The following is a 16671-nucleotide window of genomic DNA, read 5'->3' as shown; positions in this document are numbered from 1 at the left end:
CTCTGCAGAAAAGGGAGTGATTGTAAACTTAACCAAGAAGTCGTTGCTTTGCAGGGATTTCTTGGTAATATATGATCATGTTTCTATACAAACAATTTCTATGGCATGCTAAGAACCCCGCGGTCACGTAAGGCCCAGTGGAGCTCCTCGAGGAACTGGGAATCACCTGGTTGCGGTGAGTAGTCCTGCTTGAAACAGGTGGACATTGTCAGGCTCAGGTGTGTTCTAGAGAAATTCGTTCATGGTGTAATGATGTTTTTAAAAGGATTCCACACGTCTCTGCTGTTCATAGGAGCAGTTAAAAAGGGAAGATTGTAAGTTCTGTGCATTTGCTGCAAAGTTGGACGCATTGATGAACTATTCAAACAACTGATTACTGGTGGGGACGGGCACAGGACTGTCCCTCCGCTGCCAGTTCTGCGGGCCCAGGAGCATGGCTCTGCTCTGTTTCCCTTCCCACGCTACCTTTCCGCCCCCCCCCCCTCCGCCAGGGCCTGTGGCTGTGCTGAGGGCCGCCAGAGGGAGAGGGTGTCTGTGGGCCTCCCAAGGCAGTGTGTGTCCTTCTTTAAACTGTCGGTTCTGTGCATCGCTTCTCAAAGGGGCCAGAGACCCCCACCTTTGATGACAGCATCCCTCCAGGATCAAGAGCACCGTCTAGCCGAACTGTGCCACTGGGATGTCAATAACCCAGTTCGCAACCTTTCTGTGTTTCCCCCAGTCTGGCTAGACACACCCCCAGTGGGGCCTTCCAAAGCCTCAGAGACCTCTGGCCCTCCGCTGTCTCTGACCCCGGCATCCAAATATTTTCCAAATGTCGTGGTTTGCAGCCCTCAAAGCTCACTGTTGTCTGTCCTTTCCCTCTAGTACCACTTTGGTACTTGGCCTTGGAGACTGGCCTGTTTCAGGAGCTTCTGAATTGCTCTCTGACCCTGGCTTTTGCTTCTATCCACCCTCGGCATCAATCCAACAGGTCAGGCCTCTGCTCAGACCCTCTCAGAGCCTTGGGGGGCTCCGAATGGGGCATGGTCGTGCTCTTCCCCACCCCAGATGCTCAAACCACACCAGGCCATGTGCCTTTTTTCTTGTCCCTTCACAACCCCGGGTGCCTGTCTTCACTCCGCGTTCTCTCCCCGTCCCTCTCCCCTCTGTCTGCTGCGTCTTCTCTCCCTTTACTGCACAACGGCCAAGGGTGATTTTACCCCATCCCAGGTCAGATGGCTCTACCCCCGCAAGCCTCCTCTCCCCCACCTCACTGGGTTCCTAACTGTATGGCCCGTGAGTCCTGTGTCACTGCAGGTTGCATGTGCTGTCCTGGAGGGCAAGTCTTTGTCCCTGTGGTCTGTGCACCCCCAGCGGGAGGACAGGGCTCGGCACCCACTGACCTTTGCTGAACGGTGCGGGAGTTAGTGTGGCGGGCCCTGAGCGGGCACAGAGGAGAACGTTCACCCTTGAGCCACATTTGGGACCCAGACTCTCCTGTCCTTCCCAGGGCACCAGCCGTCTCAGCCTGACCCCACCCCTCAGCCCTGGCCCAGGGGGAAACAGCCTTAAGTCTTCTGACTCCTAGTCTGAGGCTCCTTCCACCTGCGTCTCCCGGGATCTGTTCATGTCCCTCCTAAGTCACCCAGGGCCTGGAACTAGTACCACAGGCTCCCGCCTTACTCCTCCCCGCACGGTCCTGGTGTCTGCCACATCAAATAGGTACACCCAAACCTGATCGCATCATCCCAACCGGAAAATCCTTTCTCCGCTGGGCTTCCAGCATCTACAAGGCCCGCCTGGCCCTCTTTCCCCTTCTGCCCTCTCTGAAGCCTGGGCCCTGTCCCCTCTAGTTGCGCTCTTCTCTCTGCCTGAACACCCGGCCCTGAATCCAGGCCAGCCCGGCTCCTGGGCCTTCACATCACCTCTTGGGAAACACCCGGGGCTCCCCGCGCAAGTGTTCGCAGGACGCCCAGGGGCCGGCAGGGCCCTCCACACCGCCGCTTCTTAAGAGCGGGGGCCGTTCACGGGGGTTCCCCCGGCCCCAGGCCCGGTTCTGGGCAGAAGCTCAACAAGTGAAATGACCCATCCCTGCGGTTCTTTGACGCACGTCGTCGCGCTCCCCGCAGGAGCCTTGGCACCGTCCCCGGAGCCCGCGGGCGCAGGGCTCAAACGTGTAGGACGAAAGGTCGCAGGGAGCCCGGGGGCGGGGGGGGGGGAGACGGTCCCACGCGGCCCTCGGGACCGAGCCCCTTCACTTCTCGGGGGGTGGGGAGAGGACGCGGTCCCGGGGGCTGGAAGTGGCAGAGCCGGGACCGCGCGCATCACCTCGGCGGCGGCGGCGGCGGCGGCTCCAGGGCCGGGGGCGGGCGCGGGGCGGGGGCGGGCGCTGGGGCCGCGCCCCGCGGGCCCCTCCCCGGGCGGCCGAGCGGGCGGCGGCGGCGGCGACCCGGGCGGCTCCCACACGCGCTGCGCCCGCCGCTGTCCCCCGCGCCGCCCATGTCCTCCGCGCCGCTGCGCTCGCCCACCCCGCGGCCCCACAGGATGAAGAAGGACGAGTCGTTCCTGGGCAAGCTCGGCGGCACGCTGGCGAGGAAGAAGAAGGCCAAGGAGGGTGAGTGCGCCGGCCGCCGGCCTGCAGCCGCGCAGGCGTCCCCGAGCCTGGCCGGGACCACGCGTCCCCGCGCGCAGGCGCCCCCGCGCCCCCGCGCCCCGTGGGGTGGCTCCCGCCCCGCGCCAGCGGCCCCCGTGTCCCCGCCCCCTCCGGGCCCCGCGCGCGCGCGTCCCCGAGCTCTGCCGGGACCACGCGTCCACGCCCGGCCTCGCCGGGGTGAGTCCCTGGCTTGCGCGTTCGGGTCCCCGCCGACCCCGCGTGGCGCGCCGCCGTGACCTTCGGGAGCGCCCTTGACCCTCGCTCCTTCCTCCTGCCCAGACCTTTAAACACTGGCGGGGAGTCTTCGCGGCCCGGCCGCCCCCTCCCGGGCGGCTTGCAGATGGCCGCTAGTGCGGAAGGGGGCCTTGGAGCGAGAGCCCGGGTCGCCCCCTCCCCCGCGCCCCCGCCCGCCGGAGTCGCCGTTGGCTCAGCCCGGCTGGAGAGCAGCCCCGCCTGCGGGCCCACTGCCCTCAGCCCTGCGTGTGACCGTCCTCGTGCTGCGCATTTGCTGGCCACTTCGGGCTGGCTGGGCACGGGCCAGGGGCCGGGTTGGTGTTTTGGGGGCGGGAGCCCCTGCAGGGGACTCGGCCCTCGCCCTGGAGCCGGGAGGAAGGAAAGGGGCGCTTCGAGTGCGGCCACCGGCCGGGGTGGGGGCGGGGGCGCCGCGACGGCGGGCGGCAGAGCTCCGCTCCCACTTCTGTGCTTGAGAAAATCATTCTAAAGAACTACCTGCCTCCTTTTACAGTTCTAAAGTTTTCTCAGAGTTGCAAGGGCCGGAACTTCGGCACCACTGTTGGCTGCCTCTTTGAGGACCGCATTCCTGAATTTTCCCCTTTGTTCAAGCCGGGAGATTCCTCCCCTGGGGCAGATTCCGGATGGGTCTGGGTGAGTCCTGCTTGGGAGGAAGGAGGAGCGGAAGAGGCCGCGGAGATAAGGCAGGTGGGGGAGAAGGCCCGGCCTCAGGCTGGTGTCCGGGAAGAAGGGGCAGGGAGAGGGATGTATGGACCGGTTTCCTAAAACCACGGAGGCTGACACGCCCCAGAAAGTCTCCTGGTAGCTCCAGGTTGAGTGAACCCCAAGGATGCATACCCGCGGGGACATCCGATCTCCATTCATCTCTCTAAGGGACCTGCGAGTTTCTAGGGATGCGTGGGGAAGTGCATAGCCCCATGCATTCCCCTTGGGGATTTTGATGGGGGGGGAGGTGTGTACCCTGGCATTTCCCTTCAGGGAAGCTTTCACCAAATGACTTGATTCCGTTCCCTGTGGGTAGGGCCTTGTCAATCTTTTGGGGCTTCCAGACATCCCAGAACAAATTGGCCATTCCGCTTTTGCAAGCCTTACATTAGGATTTAAGGGCCCAAACTGGCGTATATTTGTTTCCTATCAAATGGTAAATGACAGTCACTCTTCTGTGTCATTCCTGCCGCCTCAGTGATGTGTGTTGTCAGCTGTTGCGATGTCGTCCTCACTGCAAGTCATTCCTTGGGGACTTGGAACAATTACGAACAGAAATGCCGCTTCCCCTGTCCCAGTTTGTTTGGCCTGCGGAGAAGGGATGCAGGCCAGGCTCCTGCCTTCCGGGAACGCGGCGCCGGCTGAGACGAGCCCACGGACCAGAGCATGAGGATCTCAAGCGCTCTGAGGAATTTGCGAAAGTGTAGGAGGGTCGAGAACGGCCCAGAGCAGGTCACACTTCACTTGGGATCAGAAGGAACTGGTGAAAGAAGTCTGTCACTGACTAGCAAGGCAGCGGAATGTTCTGGACTGTCATGGCTTTTTATGGGTGCCGTTTGTGCCCTTGGAATACAAAGAACACGTGCCTGAATAATGGGCTGGGCCCAAAGCGAAATGCTTCTTGTCTTTGGTTCTAGGAGCTCGTGTGTGTCTAGGGCGTTGTGGGCCAGTCTGGTCCGCCTGGTGCACTGGGAATCCCGGTACCAGAGCATCCTGGGAAGAACATTGGGGATGTGAAGACAGCAGAAGGGCCAAGATGCTTGCAGTTGTGCTGTTGCTTTTGTGCGTGAGTTAGCCGGCTCCCCAGGCCTCGGTTCTCAAAGTTCGGTGCCTGGCCTGCTTGGGGTTCCCCCATATAAACAGAAGGCCGAAAACCCCTAAATGGGCTCAGATGCAGGAGTGGGGTGGGGGTTTGGAGGCTGGGCTGGGAAGGGGCTTCCCGCTGGTCTTCTGGGAAGTGGGCAGCAGAGAGGCAGAGGCTGGCTGATGAGGCCCTAATAACGGAGAGTTGTCAGCCCTCCAGCAGCCCTGCTGCCTTGGCTGCCTGCCCTCCTGAGCTCTGTGCTCTTGGCACAGTCTGTGAGGCGGGGCGGGGCCTGGCCCCCATGGGCTGACCCGCATTTGCCTACCCCCGAACATCAGGAAGAGGGTGGGTGCTCAGAGGTCGCTGGGTGCTGTCAGGTGCTGTGGGGTTTCGTTTTCCTTTTTGTTAGAAGGTTGACAGTGAGTTGGGGAGCCTGGGCGGTGGTGAGGCCCCAGTAAGGGAGGGTGTGAAGATTCAGGGAGGTCAGGATTCGGGGAGCCTGCGGGGCTTGGACTCCACCCGCATCGGCAGAACTCGTGGTTGTGACCGGGCACGGAGGGACACGTGGGGTGAACGTCCCGTCATCTTCAGGCGAGGTCGTTTTAGGAAATGCGTTGCCCTGGGCTTTGGAGGAACCAGTGCAGGAAGAGCGCGTGGCTGAATTTGCGGCGTGATTCAGGCTGACAGGCTCCGGGAGGGAACCACTTCGGGTCACGTGGTGTCCTGCTTCAGAAAACAGAACTGTGACTAACTGCGGATGTCGGAAAAGGGTGGGAAGAGCGCTTAACAAGCCCACGGCTCCCCCAGAAGGCCTGGGGCAACTTACTAAAAGCTGGTTTGCACAGACTCCTCTCGCCGGGTCCTCCTCATGACCTCAGATGGAAGGCCCCAGAGATCCAGCAGGCCTGGAGGTGGGGCCAGGGGCACCCCAGGTGCTGCAGCTGCCCTGTCAAGTCTCCCTAGAGGGGTGCAACCAGCCTGGCCCTGGATGGAAGGGGCCCCGTGGGGGGGCCTCCCCGTCCTCTGCACTGAGGACCTGCCCTCATCCCAGACACCAGCAACCAAAGGCCAACCTGGAGGCTCTGTCCCTCCTTTACTCCGAGGAAGGAAATGTTTAGGAAGTTCCTGTTCTCTGTTTTTTTATTTGTTTCTGTAAATGTCCTTTTTTTTTTTTTTTTTTAGATTTATGTATTTATTTGAGAGAGAGAGAGAGTGATCACGAGCAGGGTGAGAGCTAGAGGGAGAAGCAGATTCTGGCTGAGCGGGGAGCCCGATGTGGGACTTGATCCCGGGATCCCAGGATCCCAGGATCGTGACCCGAGCCCAAGGCAGATGCTTAACCAGCGGAACCCCCCAGGCGCCCCTATAAATGTCCTTTTCTCAAGCAGACTTAGGCTCCCGTTCCCTGATGACTTGCAGACCTTCAGCATATCTTCATGTGCGTGTGCGCCGTCTGGATGTCCCCTTTGATGAGGTGCTGTCTGTTCACATCTTTGGCTCGTTTTTTAAATCAAAGTTGTTTGATGTCTTAGTGTTGGATTTTACAAGTTCCGTGTCACTTAGCTGCAGATCCTTTCCCCGACGAGCCTTCTGCAGGGCCTTGCTCCTGGCCTGTGCTGGTCCTCTGCTTCTCTCCCGGGTCGTCTTCCAAGCGTCGTCTTCCAAGCGTTGGGTGCAGAAGCACCAATCCATGAGCACGGTGTTCGTGGTGCCCTTCCTGGGGATCTGCGCTCAAGGGATCACCGGGCGGCTGTGACCTTGCCCTGTGGGTTGAAATGATTATGCTTCTTTTCTTTAATAACGCGTGGGAGAGAATATTCTCTGCACCACCCTGTCAGCCCCTCTGATCACCGTGACTTTTACAGAGCGATCTGCTGTGTGGACGCTGCGTGGAGCCCCGCGCAGCCCACTTGAACGCTGCTCCGTAATCACAGGACCCGATGCAGTAGTGCCTGCACAGAGATGTTCTGTGGTTGCGTCCTGCGACATGGACAATCTTAATTAATGGCAAGGTCTATGCAGGGGTGACATTCCCCCTCACTTTGTACTTGAGAGAACACAACCGAAGCCAGTAGCCACGTCACTGGTTGAAACCGGTGGTTCTCAGCTGGGGGTGATTCTGCCCCCCCGGGGATGCTGTGGGTATCCCCTAACATCGCTGATAAGAGTGGCAGTGTGGACAAGTGAGGCTGCTTCCTTCCCAGGTGGTCTCCAGAACTCCAGGGGAAGACCGAGGAGCCCTCGGGGGTGGGGAAGCTACTCTGGGACCCCAGGCCTGGGGCTCAGCATCTGGGGCTCTCTGGTCAGTTCCTCGAAGGGAGGGGGAGAATCCATGGGGCCCCCTGGTCCCGGGCACTGGTCACGGCCTCCTGGTGAGCAAGTTCAATCCTGAGGGGGGGCAGATTCTTAGAGGGGGAGTCTGGGTGAGAGCTCCTACCTAGAAGATAACAAGGTTTTGAATTTTCCGTGAAAGCTCGGAGGGCACGTGGCCAGAAACCCCCAAAGGGGGAGGTGAAGGCTGCTCTTCCCTTCCAGGATAGTAGAGGAAGGGGGTGCCCCGACCTGGGGTCTAAGGACGCAGGTGGAGGAGTCTCTGCACTCCTCTGGCAGGCGGGGAGCCGGTGGTGGGGCAGCAGTGATGTCCTCCGAGTTGGTGACCGTGACCGGGGAGGGGACACAACCTGAGCGTGGTTCTGCGTGCCAGCTGGAGGAGGGGGTCCCTGGTTGCATGTAAAAGATGACTGGGAATCAGCCAGAGGAGGGGGTCGAGTAGGGGGCTTCCCTCCCGGGGCGCTGGAGGAGACCCCACTAAGCCCCTTTTCGAGAAGGGCAGGCAGTTCATAGCAGCTGGGCTGTGGTGTGGCGTGTGGGTCGTAGTCAGCCAGGTGGGTGTTCCTGTAGAAGGTCTGGAGGCTGCAGTGGGTACCGTGGGCGCAGTGTGCGGGAGTGGGCCACCGTGGGAAGGTGGGGGGTGGGCAGGTGCCGGCGGGCTTCCCCCAGGCAGTGCCTCGGCTTCCCCGGGGGACAGTGCGGAGGGAGCCCCTGTGGCGAGGCCTCTCCCCTCTAAGAATGAAGACACTTGGCAGGAACACAGAGTAGCTGAGGCGGCCTTCTCCGCCCAGACCCCAGCTCCCGCGTCTTGCAGGCCATCCGCGGGGCCCGGCTCACATACCTGCGTCCGTCCGTGGTAGTCTGCAGCCGGTCCGGGACCTTATGCCGACTGGGGCGTGGCTTCTCTGTGCTCTTACAGCAGATCTCAACAGCCCTCTGGTTTACCTTTAAAAAATAAAAACGGACTAGTGTGTTTCTTTGTGGCAACACACAGGAAAAGGATTTGTAATGAGTCTGGTCTCTGGGCAGGGACAGGAGGGCTCTTGGAATTCTCTGCCATCTCCGGGCGCTCATGTGATCGCCTTGGCTGGGACCCTTGGAACATCAAGTGCAGGTCATGTTTAAGGTCTGTTGGCCTCTTTCTCTGTGAGAACGCAAAGAGTGGCTGGTGAGCCCGTGGAGGGATATGAGTAGGTGAGGACCAGAGCCACGGACGTGGTGAGTTCTGGAACGGTCTGTCGTCAGAGAAGCCCGTGTAGGTCCTGTTTGGATCTGTTGGGCCCGTGAGGTTCTCCGCAGAGCCTGTCGCGGAGGAGAGAAGCAGGGAAGCGGTCCCTTTCCGGAGACCCAAATGCCTCTTCTTGGAGCTGCTTCTGACCAAGGTGGGGGGCAGCTCAGCGTGGGGCAGGAAATGCACGGTCTCTGCTCACCTCCTGGATTACAGCGTATTCCTTGGGGGCGGTGGGGTGGAACTCACTGGAAACCACGGTTCTGCTTTTCCTCTGTCTGGCGGAGAGGAAGCGGCGTTCAGGGGGAGCTTTGTGACGCTTCCTTTGATTATTACCCTGATGGCAATTTTCAGATCCAGCCTGCTCCCTCTTTGTTTTGTGGATGTTTAGTGGGGGGGGGGGAGGGGAACATGTACAAGAGAAACACACGTGGGCACATCGTTTGTACCAAACTGGGCTTTCGTTCTCGGCGGCCCACCAGAGCCCCTTGGCACCTTTGCTTTGGTAAGAAAGGGAAATTGATTCTGGGCCCAGAGCCGTGACTCTGACGTTCCTTATCTTCCTGTCCTGAGACGGCCTCTTTAAGAATAGCTAACTCGGTGCGGTTCTCCTAGCATCTTGGCTGTCCCTGTGTGGTCCCCAAGGAGGAGTCGGGTCGCCCTGGCAACCCCACGCTTATTAGCCAAGCTCTGCTTTGAATTCTGGTCTCTGCTCCCCGGAATGAATATTTATCTCACGTCCTGAAGTTAGTTTACCAGCCCGCTCCCTGTCCGGTCGTCAGAATAATTAAGGGATGTTTATAAGATGTAAGTGGGTAAGCGCATGCTGTGAGCAGTTTCAAGTGCTTTTTGCGATTGATTTCCGCCTGCTGTGGTCGGCGCAGGGCAGGTAACATTACCTACCGATTCTCCTCCGGTTTCCAAGTAGGCGGTTCCATCACATAAAAGACGTGCCCTAAGGAAGCCTGTTTTCTCTTTGGCTCAGCTCTACACTTTTTAGGTTTCAGATGCAAAAATCACTTTACTTCCTAGTGAGCGTATTTGCTATTTATTATAGTACATGGGGCTGACGGACCGGTTCATGAGCCGAGGGGTCCCCTGCGAACGTGTGGGAGCGGTGCGGTCAATCTCCTTCCCTGCGCTAATTGCTGTGGGGGAGCGTACCATGGAACGCACGACGTTCTAGAAGTTTCGGGGAGCTTTTGCATCCTTGAGCTCTTCTTGGTGACACGTGCTCAGATGAGAGCTGCTCTCTCGTTCTAACGGAGCCGCAGGTTCTAGCGTCGTCTGCCGGGCTCACAGCCCCTGGGAGTCACGGGATGGGTTCGGGGAAGCGCGGGGAATCCTTGGCTTTTCTACCTGCTGTGAGAGTTCGGGGCTGCGGGAACCCCTTTGAGGCTCCGTGGGCGCCTCTCTCAGTCATTCGTGAGGTGGAGAAGCGGGGAGGTGGGTAAGTGGCTGCGTGCTTCCGAGCTGGTGTGTCCTCGCTGTTCCCCAGAAAGGCAGCGTGCTCCGTGGGGAGGCTGTGGGCAGGGGGCCCAGCCGGCGGTCGGCTCGTCTTCTTGCCGGTCGGGTCCTGCTGCGTCGTCCCCGAGCCTCTTTCCCTGTGGGCCTTGCATGGAGGGGAAGGCCTACCAGCGATCTGGGGGAGAGCTCAGGCAGTGAAGGTGTTGGCAAGGAGGCCGTTGACACGGACACCGGAGCTGCTCGGTGTCCTGCTGCAGAGCAGGGCTGGCAGAGCGGCTTCCCCTGGAGAGCAGACTCAGCTGGGTGTGTGATGACTGCGTGCCCCTGTGTTAAGAAGGATCCTGAGGCTGCGTCTGGGCTTCTCGGAGAAAGAACACTGATTCTGACAGATGCGGTTTCAGCAGCCCTGGCTGCTGCTTTCTCATTGTGTTCCAGGAAGCAGCTAGGTGGCTGCTGGTAACAAAGTTACTAAGTCCTTTAAAAACAGGCTTTTGTGGCTGCCTGGATGGCTCAGTGGGTTAAAGCCTCTGCCTTCGGATCAGGTCATGATCTCAGGGTCCTGGGATCGAGCCCCGCATCGGGCTCTCTGCTCAGGAGGGAGCCTGCTTCCTCCTCTTTCTCTACCTGCTGCTCTGCCTACTTGTGATCTCTGTCTGTCAAATAAATAAATAAAATCTAACCCCCCCCCCCACCAAAAAAACAAAACAGGCATGTGAGGGATGCTGGGGGTCTCCTTCTTCTGGCCCAGCGTGACCAGGAGGCACCATGCCTGTGCCGGCGAGGTGTGAGCTGCAGAGAAAACGGCAGGTTCCTTGCATTTGCCAAGCAGTTGGTATATCTGAGTTGGACACTGTGTCCCTGGGGAGGGAGGCCAGCTCAGCAGCAGGAGGGAGTCTTGGCCACCTCGGCCTCCGATGGTGTTTCCTCGCCAGCTCAGATCCTTGGAACGGCTGGCAAACCCAAAGCAGTTCTATGCTTTCGTGTGAGTAGTGGAATGTGGACTCATTTCAGCTCAGGCGTTTTGCAAAAGGTTCTTGGTTTGGGTCTTTGAACATTTACTTCTTAGGGCAACCGGAATCCATCACGAATGTTGGTTTCCCCCCGAGTAAGGCCCTCTGAATGGTTTATGCCTGTTGTTAAAAAAGTTACGCACATTCATACTTTCAGTTGAAGGCTTGTAATTCCAAAGGATCTAGGCTTTGCTCTCTCAGTCGGTTCTTAAGAAGTGAAGGAGGGAGCAGACGTTCCCTGACTCCGTGAATCCAGGCCTCGAAGCAGCTGCCGGGTTCTCAGTGGAACCGTGGTCGCCCTCTGTGTCCGCTGCTTCCCTGGTCACCCACCGCGGCATCCGCCAGAACCAGGCAGGTTCTGGTAGGCAGACGGAGAGCGGCCTCACATCAGCAGGGAGGGAGGAACCCCATGCCTGTGGTGTTTGTAGCTCATGGTTCATACAGGCGGAATGCATGGGAACCCTTCCCCAAAGCTTCACCCATCTCTTTTTTTCCTTGTTTTTGAAAATTAATGGTGTGTTTCAAAGCAAGAACGAGTCCATACTTGATAGTGGATCGATAGAAGATCATCAGAGAAGTGAGGGACAAAAAACTTAAAGGAAAAAAAAAAGCCAGAATGTTGTCTCCAGCCAAGCTCGTGGCTGCGCTGCGGGGGGCGCTTCTGACGTCCGCGCCGTGCGCGTGACCCCCTCTCAGGCTCACCCGAGGCAGGAAGGTGGGTGCTACGTGCTTGTTCCCATTTTGCGGATGAGCAGACAGGGGCACAGAGAAGCGCGGACCCTTGCAGAGATTAAAACCCCCCAGCATCCCGGCGTGGGGGTGCACAGCCTTGCCACCCGGAGAGGTGATTCACCTGTAATCGTCCTAGCTGGTTCGCGGTAAAGCCGCTTTCTTCTCTGCCACTGGCGATGTGCTCGGCCATGGGGGCAGGAAGACGCTCTCCAGAAGACAGATGAGATCCCTTCTGTACTGCCTGGACTCGTTGGCCTTTGCAGACAGAAGACAGACCCCTGGAGGCTGCAGTCCAGATCCTCGCTCACTCGTCTCCTGCCCCACCACCGGCCAGCCCCGCCCTCCCCATCTGCCTTGGCTGGGGCCCTCACGAACACTGTCCCTCTGTGCCCAAGCCCTTTTGCCCTTCGGCTTTATGTTGATCCAGCAGGTGGGGGCCCCTCTCTGCCCCCCGGGAATCGCCACGTCCTGCATGCACCTGCCGGGGTTGATGTCTCAGTGCCCAGTGATGATAAATGATCTGCGGCCGTGGAAGGTGGTCCTTGTGTGTTTGCTGAGTCAGCAGGACGCCGTCTCGGTGGCGGTTAGGGTCGTGGATCTCGGGGCCCGACTTCCAGGGTTTGAACCAATCTTGCTGTGCTTGCGGCTTTGGCCTTGGGGAAGTACTTCCCTACCCCCTGCCTCAGTTTCCTCTTCTGTAAAGAGTACTTAACCCTAGGGTTATCAGGGGTCTTCAAGGATTCTGGTAGCTGTTCTCCAATCACCAGCTGTGGCTCCGACATCAGTCCCGATGTGGGGGTTCTTACCAGCTGGGTGGCCTATAATTCAGCTTCATTCTGACAGCGTCCACTGCCAGACAGTGTCGTTGGGCCCACGGGTGAGGGGCCCAGCCCTACAAGACTGCCCGCCGCTCTTCAGACGCAAGTTGAAAGTCTGGGTCCTCACCTGTGCTGCTGACCACCGGTTACAAGTCGGAGGCTCCCGTGACCCTGTCCTCGGGGGTCCATGAATTAATTCGCTAGGGTAATTCGCAGAGGTCGGGGAAGCCTTTCGCTCGTCATCGCGCCGGCTCCCGTGCCAGGGCGCACTCAGGAGCAGCTTCATGGAAGAGAGGCAGAGGGGCAGTGTGGGGAGGGGTAGGGGTGGGGTAGGAGGGTTGAAGAGTTCCAACTCTCTAAGCCCAGAGTTGGTTCCCCTGGCAACCAGCCCTTTCCTGAGGTGACTGTCTCTCTCATCGCTTAGGAAATTGCTAGTGTTTTAGGAACTCTGGGCCAGGAACTGGGATGGAAACCAATCATACATGTTTCTTACTGTAACTCCCAGTTCTCACAATTCCTGAAACACGTGTCTGAGAAAGGACTGGCGTCCACGATTTGTAAAGAACTCCCACAGCTTGGTGATTAAAAAAAAAGACAAAACCCAATAAAAGAATAGATAAAAGGTCTGGACAGACGTTCCACCAAAGATGTACGGATGGCCAGTATGCTTCTAGAAAGGCATCCTTAGTGGTCCAGGAAATGAACCACAGAGAGGAGAACCAGATACACCCCACACCCACCGGGACAGCTGACATGGTCACCCGTGCCTTGGTGGGGAATGTGGGGCCGCTGGAGCTCTTCGTCGTTTCGGGGCTGGAACAGGGGTGCAAACTTAGGAAGTCAGTTCGGTTGTTTCTTTAGAAACTAAACATGCATCCCCCCCCCCCATGACTCAGCAGTTCCAATCTGTGATATGGACTCAAGGAATGGAAGGCTGTGTCCATGAGAAGGCTTGCACAGAAGCTTCATAGCAGCTTTATTCATAACAGCTAAAGGTTGGAAGGACCTCAGCTGTCCATAAGTAGGAGCATGGAGGCGTGGGCAGGGGGTTGTTCCTACGGCAGGAGACTGTGAGCCAATAGGAAGGGATAAAGTATGGTACGAAGTGATCGCAGCAACCCAGCGACTTGGAAAACCGCTGGGCCTGAGAAAGAACTAGACCCCACCGAGGGCACCGTGCGGTGCCATTTCTGTGAAGTTCTCCAGTGGATAAAGCGAAGCGATGGTTGTCTCTGCGGTGGGGATGGGGCTTGCCTAGGGATGCCCTCCATTCTGATGAGAGTTTGAGATACACAGGCACCTGCACTTAAGAGTGTGTGTTTCGGGACACCTTGGTGGCTCAGTTAAATGTCTGTCTTCGGCTCAGGTCATGATCCCAGGGTCCTGGGATCGAGTCCCGCGTCGTGCTCCCTGCTCAGCGGGGAGTCTGCATCTCCCTCTGCCTGCCGCTCCCCCTGCTTGTGCTCTCTTTCCCTTTCTCTGACAAATAAATAAAAAAATCTTAAAAAAAAGTGTGTGTTTCATTGTATGCAAACTTTAACTCAAAAGAAAATCAGATCTAAAGAAAATAAATAAAGACTAGTTAGGGATACGTGTGCTTAGAGGGAAGGGTATCCCTGTCTGCACCTCACTTTGAAATGTATACAAGATAAGATGGTGCCGTAGGTCGATTAATGGCCCCCAAAGATGTCCACATCTGGGTACCTAGAACCTGTGACTCCATCTCCTTCTGCAGTCAAGAGGGACTTTGCATATGTGATTAAGGAATTTGAGATGGGGACATTATCCTAGAGTGTCCAGGTTGACACAAGGTCGTTATAAGAGGGAGGGGAGTCCGTGTAAGGGGAAGAGAGGTGTCAGCGGAGTGAGGTGGGGCCGGAAGCCAAGGGCTGTGGGCACCTCTAGAAGCTGGAAGGCAAACACGTTCTCCTTACCCCTTCCAGAAAGAACTCAGCCCTGCTGACGCCTTGATTCTAGCCATTTTGGCCCCCCCCCCCATAACTCTAAGATACTACATTTGTGTTGCTTCAAGGCACCACATTGGTGGTAACTTGTTGGGGCAGCCAGAGGAGAGGCGTGCAGAGGGATTGCCGGGTAGAGAACTGGATGCGTGGATACATAATGAAACAGTTACAGGGAAGTGTTAGTGTGGGCTCCACGCTAAGGCAGGAGGGTAGACAGATGTCAGTGTCAAGTTCTTTACACATTAGCAATGGTGTTTGGAATTTTTTTTTTTTTTTTATTTGAGAGCGAGGGAGCAAGACAAGAATGAGGAAGAGCACGAGCAGGAGGGAGGTGCAGAGGGAGAGGGGGAAGCAGACTCCCCACTGAGCAGGGAGCCGGACGTGGGGCTCGATCCCTGGACCCCGGGATTAAGACCTGAGCGGAAGGTGGACGCTTAACTGACTGAGATACCCAGGCGCCCCATTCGTGTGAAAATCCTGATAATACAGTATTGGGAGAATTGCCTGGGCCAGGCATAGGAAGCAAGCCCTCCATGGTGTTAGCTGTCCTTATGACCCCCACCGCCACTCCCCAGCTCGCCATGTTGCCATCACATACAGCAGACGTGCAGGGAAAGAACAGGGGACTTGCTGGTGGTAAATGGGCAGGATACTGAGAGGAGACAGGAACTTAGGTGTGGGGTTGAGAGCTCGGGACCTGGGGGCTTGTCCCTTACAGCGGTTGTAATTTCTGCCTGTCCCCTGCTCGGGTGTAGCCCGCAGACATTTGCAGCCGCACTGAAGACACGGTGCCCTGGGAGCTGTCATCTTCCAGCATCGAGCTCTGCTGCTGCTTCTGAGAATGTCTACACTTTGTTAGGGAAGAGTGTTTTAGTTAAGTCTAACTAGAAAACATATTATTAGTATAATGAGATTTTAATGATTTGAAATTTTGTTGGAGCAGCACGCAGAATTTCAATCTTATTGTGTGCAGCTGGGCTTTGCTTTTATTTTATTTTTGCTGGGGGCCTCATTGCACGTTTCTACAATTATTTAGTTTTTCTCTCTTAGAGCCCAGCTTTTAGGCTGCTCCTAATTTTCTTGCTTAGCAGATCCCCTTGGAAAAAAGAAAAAAGAAATTATCTTTTCGGTACACACTTAGTTGGCTTATATCTGATCCAGGGTAGGAGTGTTGTCCCCGAAGGAGATGTACGTTTGTGGAAGGGTTCTGTTGACATTCGGCTCGTGATTCAGAATCGCCAGGGAGCAGGAACAACCCGAATGCCCTTCAGCAGATGAACACGTAGACACAATGCGGTGTGTCGGTACAGTGGAATACTATTCGGCAGTAAAAAGGAATAAGGCACTGATAGTAGCCACAGCAGGGACGGGCCTTGACAGCAGGACACAAAGGGGCACATGTTGTGTGAATCCACAGTTAGGAAGTGTACAAATAGACAAATCCACAGAGGAAAGTACTAATTAGTGTTTGCAGTGGGCTTGTGGGGGGAGGAATGGGGCGTGTCTGCTAATGACAGGTCTGCTAGTGCAGGGTTTCTCTCTGGGGTAGTGACGATGTTCCTGGTGATGGCTTCACCGCCGGCGAATATCCTGATACTCACGGAGTCGCACACTTGTCAAGGGCGGATTCCGTGGCGTGTGAATTCTGTGTCCATCCAGCAGTTCGGAAAAACAGTGCTGGGCTGGGAGCAGAGCCCGAGCTTGTCAGTCTCTCTCCACCTTGCGGCCGTGCCCTTGTGTATTTCCAAGGTGGGGTCTTTTTTTTTTTTTTAAATTCTTAAAGATTTTATTTAGTTATTTGACAGAGAGAGAGATCACAGGTAGGCAGAGAGGCAGCCAGAGAGAGAGGGAGAAACAGGCCCGCTGCTGAGCAGAGAGCCCGACACGGGGCTCGATCCCAGGACCGTAAGATCATGACCTGAGCAGAAGGCAGAGGCTTAATCCACTGAGCCACCCAGGTGCCCCCCAGGGTGGGGTCCTTAACCTGGGTGAAGATGGGTGATTCGGACAGACGTGGGCTGGTTGAGCCTTCCTCCTCATCGTCCTGTCCCCGTCTCTTCCCTGGTGGCCGCTGTCTCCTGATGTTTGCTCAGAGGGTCTTATCTGTCACCAGTACAATGCTTTGGGGCAGGTATGGTGGGAACAGGGACCCCCAGCCATGGCGTGCACAGTCTTGCCTGAGCTTGTGTGCTTAGGAGGGAGAATTTGACGAGCTTCTTTTGGGATCAGCACATGGTCAAGAAGCTGTAAGCTGAGACAGTGTCCATTAAACTTTAATTTGACTTTGACCTGTGGTAAGAAATGCATTTTGTCCCGAAACGCCAGTTCAAGCCTACATGTATTCATATCCACGAAATCCTAGTTTTCCGTAAGTGAAACACATTGACCTTTTCGATTCGATTCCGTTTCCTTTCATTAGAGAAATGTGCTGGTCACACTCCGCTGATT

At 57.0% G+C, this 16671-nt stretch overlaps 1 protein-coding gene and 1 long non-coding RNA gene across 3 annotated transcripts in view; one reads left to right on the top strand and one right to left on the bottom strand.

The window, feature by feature from the left end:
• The first annotated feature begins 2398 nt into the window (after positions 1-2398).
• The window catches only part of PARVB (parvin beta), a 92729-nt gene continuing 78456 nt past the window's right edge, over positions 2399-16671 (top strand). Inside the window, exon 1 of one of the 2 annotated variants that reach the window (XM_045083730.1) lies at positions 2399-2593. In XM_045083730.1, coding sequence (XP_044939665.1) covers positions 2479-2593 — 115 coding nt within the window. In that variant the 5' untranslated portion in view covers positions 2399-2478. The remainder of the gene's footprint in view (positions 2594-16671) is intronic. The other variant, XM_045083729.1, reaches the window with a different exon arrangement.
• Positions 5978-8511, bottom strand: LOC123393075. Its single transcript, XR_006607782.1, has 3 exons — positions 8435-8511; positions 7846-7949; positions 5978-6436 (listed from the first exon to the last, which is right to left on the bottom strand). It is a non-coding gene; the product is annotated as an uncharacterized LOC123393075 (long non-coding RNA).

The sequence above is a fragment of the Mustela putorius genome, unplaced genomic scaffold (genome assembly GCF_011764305.1).
Source record: "Mustela putorius furo isolate JIRA1106 unplaced genomic scaffold, ASM1176430v1.1 tig00000738_pilon_pilon_pilon, whole genome shotgun sequence".
In the NCBI taxonomy this organism is placed as follows: Eukaryota; Metazoa; Chordata; class Mammalia; order Carnivora; family Mustelidae; genus Mustela; species Mustela putorius.
Note: the sequence above shows the minus strand (reverse complement) of the source record. Positions and strands in the feature narration are given on the sequence as shown.